Below are 6000 nucleotides of genomic sequence, written 5' to 3' on the forward strand. Positions count from 1 at the left end.
GTACGTCGAGAAATTTTCAGCATGTTGAAAATTTATCGACGTACTCAGCGTATGACACGGGTTCCGCATACGCTAGCCATAAGTTGGAGGCACGTTACGCGATCGTTGACACACGTCGACACACGTAACTTGTAAGTACTTGTAAGGTACTCATAAGTCGAAACACGTCGAGGTAATGGTTAGCGTCAGTGTTCCAGACTCCCTGGATTTTTTTTTCTTCTTCTTCGGTATGACGGTGATGTTGACACTTCGATTTCTAGTGCAGTTATGATTTAAATCGTTGAGCGGTAGCGTTTTAATTATATTATAGTATAACCGCACTAGAAATCGAAGTGTCAACATCACCGTCCTACCGAAGAAAAAAAATAATAATAAATAAATAAACCAGGTAGTCTAGAACATTGACGCTAACCATTACCTTGACGTGTTTTGACTTATGAGTAACTTACAAGTAACGTCTGTCGACGTGTGTCAACGATCGCGTAACGTGCCTACAATGGCCAGCGTTATGCAGAACGTGTGAGTCATATGCTGACATACGTCGAAAAATTTCAAGCATGGAAAATTTGTCTAACAGCTCGGCGTACTATGACGTATGCCAGCGTACTACGGCGTATGCCAGCGTACTACGACGTATGCCAGCGTGCTCTTAACGTATACAAACTTACCCATAACGTATTCGACGTGTGCCAGCGTTTTAGCCAATTTTTTCATGCGTCAGGCATACGCTGGCCTAATCTTCAAGGTGTGACAGGGCCTTTAGAATGAGCTTTATATATTTGATTAGCACACATTTTGAATTTGTTAGATACTGTATTTTGTATGTTTCCACGAAGATAATGGCTGAAACGATGGCAATGGCTGAAACGACGATAATTCCTTGATCCTGGTAATGCAAGCTGATGATTCAGGCTAGTGAAGCATGATTATGATATAGCAGGTGTTGTCAAGGGGGACACTGTACCTGTATCAATATTTTTCTCGATTACCTGTCCTTTTAAAGGAGCTTCTTTTAAAAGTAAATATGTATTTGGATTATGTTATGCTGTTTAATTGTGCTTCAAATTGCATAGCTCACTATAGTGGCTCTGTCACTGTTCCTGTGTTGTATAAGATTTTTACAAGATGCACCGACATATTCAACTCTGATTACAGGTTCGCCATATCCTGGCATCTACGCCGGTGAAGCAGCTTGTTTGGGTCAAATGGAGAAGCTTTGGCAGGAAGTACTTCCGCTTCTGGATGATGCTGTACCTTTGGTACATGACCTCATTCACCCTTTCCTGCATCTTCCGCCCATTAAAGGCAAGAAGTGGCAACATCACCGACCCAAGAGATGATATCATCATGGTGGAAAAGGACCTATCGGTGTGTTAACGCACTCACTCGTGGGGGTTTGTGCTTTTTTATTCATGAAAAAATTCCTTTTTTAATCTTAAAAGATTAAATGGATGTGGATATGGTGTATTAATGCTAAGATTGCTGGATCAGTGGTGAGTTCCATGGATTGTTTTCCCAGACATCGTGGGCCCGTAACAGCAGAATACAGACCTAGTTTGCGTTCCCAATGAGAAAGTGTGAAATAATTAATTATCGATTCAGTAAGGCTCTCCTACGATAGAAAATAATGTGAAAAACACAAATCTGGATCTCACAAATAATTACTTCGTTGCACTGCTCAGCTTCCTTCACCGAGTCACGTTCCAGGAAGGAATGAGTATTTACTGGTGTATTACTCCTGGCTCTGGGGGGGGGGGTGTTTGTGCACATGACTCTTTTAGAGCGTTACCCTAATTTTTTTTTGTTCTATATGCCAAGACCTTCAAAAAAAGTTTGGTAACATCTCCAGATCAAGTACGTTTTGTCTGTAGGGTCCATCTTGGATTCGCAGTTGGCTTCCAGCAAACCATAAATGAACCAAGATGCCCGTATTGGGTTTAGATGGAATAAATCATTATTAAGCACACATAAATTATTAATTTTGATTTACTTCAATTACTAATGCATTGCTTAACACATTTTAGCATGAGTTATTCTCTTAAAACTTGGTTCACAGTAGAAAATGACCATATTTTACATAATTTTAGTCAAAAATAGCTTTCAACTTGAAAGTAGCTCAAAGTTTGATGGTCTCTGAATGACTAAATATTTTAAGTAGAGCTATAAAATTTGGCCAACAGTTTCATTATTAAGTTCTCTGAGCAATTCAATTTTCATATTCTCACAATGGGGCTATGTGTGATGACCACATAGCTAATTGTAAACCAAAGTCACCCCTACCCCCAAATGGCCACTTTTGCGGTATTTCATCAAATGATGATATCTCCTTAATTAAATGCCATGGAAAGTTGATATTTTTTTATACTAAATATGGGTTATTGACCCCAAGGAATTCATTGGTTACATTTTTGGAGCACACTGAAATACGTTAAGAGCACGCTGAAAAACACTGCCATATGTCGTAGTACACTGGCTTTCATCGTTGTACTTTGCGGTTGTCCTCAAATTTTAGCATGCTTGAAATTTTACGACGTATGCCAGCATATGACTCGCATGTTCCGCTACGCTGGCCATAAGTTGTAGGCACGTTATGTGATTGTTGACACACGTCGAGGCACGTTATGCGATCGTTTACACACGTCGAGGCACGTTACTTGTAAGTTACTCATAAGTCGAAACACGTCGAGGTAATGCTTAGCGTACCCAAAACTTATTTCTAACCTATGAGTAACGTGCTTTGAACCAATGTGTAACGTACCTCCAACGCATATTGACGTATGTAGACGTATTTGATTGATGTCTTCCGGATGACCACAGAACTTACTGAACGTGTTTCTAATTTACAGCTACCGTATAATGGCATATTGGCAGCGTTTAAAAAAACAAAAAGAAAAACAACAATAACTTCCGATATTTCGTCATGTGCCGTTACGTCACGTCCGATTGCCTCTTCAGTTTGCTCATGTCTTATTCTTAGTTCCTCCTCTGTGAATATTTTCTGTTTGAGGATATTGTCACGTCGACGTCGAAACTTAAAAGCAAGTGTCTGAATATATTTTAAAATTCGTGATAGACTAAAAAAAAAATAATGATAATAAAAAAACAATAACAACAACAACTTCAGATATTTCGTCACGTGCCTTCACGGAGCCAAGGAGAAAAAAAAGAAAATGTGCCTTGACGGAGAAAATAAGTTTCGGGTATGCTAAACATTACCTCGACGTGTTTCGACTTATGAGTAACTTACAAGGAACTTGTGTCGACATGTGTCAACGTTCGCATATCGTGCCTACAACTTATTCCCAGCGTAGCGGAACGTGTAAGCCATACGGCGAGTACGTCGTAAAATTTTCAGCATGCTTGAAATTTCACGACGTACTAAACGTACCACGAAATATGACAGCATACTTCAGTGTTTTTCAGCGTGCTCTTAATGTATACACAACTTACTCATACCGTATTCGACGTGTGCCAGCGTTTTAGACACATTTTTCATAGGTCGGCATACGCTGGCTAAATCGTCAAGGTGTGACTGCGATGTTGACACTTCCAATTCTCAGGCGGTTATGATTTAAATCGGCGAGCGGCAGCTTTTTAATAGGCTACGCCACGTGATCGTCGGCGATACGTGCAGCGCGCTATGCCTAAGTTAAACTATCGTTGGGCATAGGTTGTGAACGCCGAAAACAGGCTAAGCATTCGTTGGTATAAGTTATCTATAAGACAACGAAACGTTCTGTGCCCGTTACTAATATGTTATGCATACGACCAACACGTTATGAATACGACCAAAACTTTAAAAAAAACATCGAAATTTCAGCGTACGCCGACGTTTTACATACATTTTTATACATTGCCATTGCTGGCTAAATTGTCAAGGTGTGACAGCGCCTTAAGGAATGGGGTTGGGATCATTTAATATTACCTTTCAAATAGCTATAAAGGCCTTGGCACTATAGAGAGATTTGAAAATGTCCCGTCACGGTCGCCTGTCCAACTCACAATCCCGTGAGATTTGCGGAAAGCCTGTGAAATTGCAGCTGTCATTTATGACCATGAGACCCAAAACCAAGAGATCACAAAATCACTTCACACATAGAGAGATGTACTGTACTGTACAGGGTGGTTATAAAGTCTCCATTACCCCCACCCCCTCCCTGCCCCTCAAATTATCTACCCTGGTACGTTTCATTTCTATATGTTAATGTTAATATTTTGATTTTTTTATGACAATAAAAGTCTCGTGTATTCACAGTTTACATTTCTACCTCTTGTGTGTTCATTATATTAATTTATCAGGTTCTGCGGAGGGGGTAACGGGACTTTGTAAACATCCTGTAGATTACTTTGAGCGGTTGTACCAAGCTGATCCACCAGCTGTCGAGTTGGATGTCAGGGGTGTTACAATAACTGTTGCTGGCCCTCCAATCAACTGGGGTCCACCTTCGCTTGTGGAAACACAGGCTGCAGTAAACCGGTTGAAATGGGGTAAAGCTCCAGGGATCTGTGGCATCCATGCTGAACTTCTCAAGGCTGATGGAAATGCTGTACTCGTGTCATTGCATGCAGTTCTGTGCTCTGCCCAGAACACAGGCATCATCCCAACTGACTGGAAGAGGGGCCTTGTTGTCCCTCTCTGGAAAGGGAAGGGTGATCGCCAAGACTGCAACAACTACCGAGGGGTGACGCTGCTCTCAGTGCCGGGCAAGGTCTTTGCTTGGATAATTCTTGATAGGGTTCGCCATCATCTGCTTGAGCACCAGCGTCCAGAGCAGTCAGGCTTTACACCAAAGAGGTCAACGATTGACCGTATCCTTGCTCTTCGGGTCCTCACCGAATGCAGACGAGAGTTTCGGCAGGGGCTGTTTGCAGCCTATGTTGATCTCTGTAAAGCGTTCGATTCAGTGAATCGGGATGCCCTCTGGAGGATTCTTGCTCTTCGTGGGGTGCCACCAAAACTGATCGATCTGATGTCTGAACTCTACTCTGGTACTGAGGGTGCTGTGAGATGTGGTGGTACTATCTCTGACTTATTTCCGGTTGTTACTGGAGTTCGTTCAGGGTGTGTTCTGGCCCCCACACTTTCCAGCACTTGTTTGGATTAGATTCTCGGGATGATGTCGGAGAGATCAAGCTGCGGTGCATCATTTGGGAATGTCAAGATCTCTGACCTTGATTTCGCAGATTATGCAGTCAACTTTGCGGAGACTTTAGATATCCTTTTGGGGGCCCTCGAGGAGTTGGAGCCACTGGGATTACGGGTTTCCTGGGAAAAACTAAGATCCAGGCTTTCAATGACATATTGGATGCTGCTGTCCTGTCTGTGCCTGTTTGTGGTGAGGATGTTGAGGTCGTGGAGAGATTCACTTACCTCAGCAGTGATATTCATGTCTCTGCCGGCTGTGAGTCAGAGGTTAATAGATGTCTTGGTCGGGCCTGGGGATCATGGATTGACTGGGTAATGGAGTGTGGTGCTGCCGGTACCTGTGCGGGAGGACGAAAGTCCGAGTTTTCAGGTCCTTGGTGCTTCCAGTCTTGCTCTATGGATGAGAGACTTGGACTCTCACCAGGGATCTGAGATGGAGACTTAATTCCTTTGATACCAGGTCTCTTTGGAGAACCCTTGGCTATCGCTGGTCAGACTTTGTGTCCAACGAGTGGTTGCTGAGAGAGACTCAAATGAAATTTGTTACCTGCATAGTCTGTGATGCTCCCATACCTGACATGCTCCCATACCTGACCTGATCTGTAGATTATTGGTGAAGAGGCATTTTGTAAAAGTGTAATCTTAGAAGTGGAATTAGATGTTATTTGGTGAATGGTTGTTCGCGAATGTGCCGTTGATGTTTCTGGGTTGTTTGTCCCCGAATCTATAAATACGGCGCCATTCAGGAAGAAGAAAATGCTGCACCACCAACTTCGTCCACTTCCAGAAGAGGTTTATTTGTATTAAAGCGTCTCATATTTTAAAAAAATGTTTGTGCATATATGTGCTTGAAT

General features: G+C 42.4%; 1 protein-coding gene across 4 annotated transcripts in view; it reads left to right on the forward strand.

Annotated features, from left to right (window-relative positions):
* Positions 1–6000, forward strand: part of LOC147019822 (transient receptor potential cation channel subfamily V member 5-like) — a 130907-nt gene that overhangs the window by 76481 nt on the left and 48426 nt on the right. For all 4 annotated transcript variants that reach the window (XM_085894581.1, XM_085894583.1, XM_085894582.1 and 1 more), the window contains one exon: positions 1156–1368. In XM_085894581.1, the coding sequence (XP_085750707.1) occupies positions 1156–1368 (213 nt within the window). The remainder of the gene's footprint in view (positions 1–1155; positions 1369–6000) is intronic.

This window comes from Eptatretus burgeri, chromosome 9 (assembly GCF_056783735.1).
Source record: "Eptatretus burgeri isolate ZD-2024b chromosome 9, Ebu_testis_v1, whole genome shotgun sequence".
Lineage (NCBI taxonomy): Eukaryota > Metazoa > Chordata > Myxini > Myxiniformes > Myxinidae > Eptatretus > Eptatretus burgeri.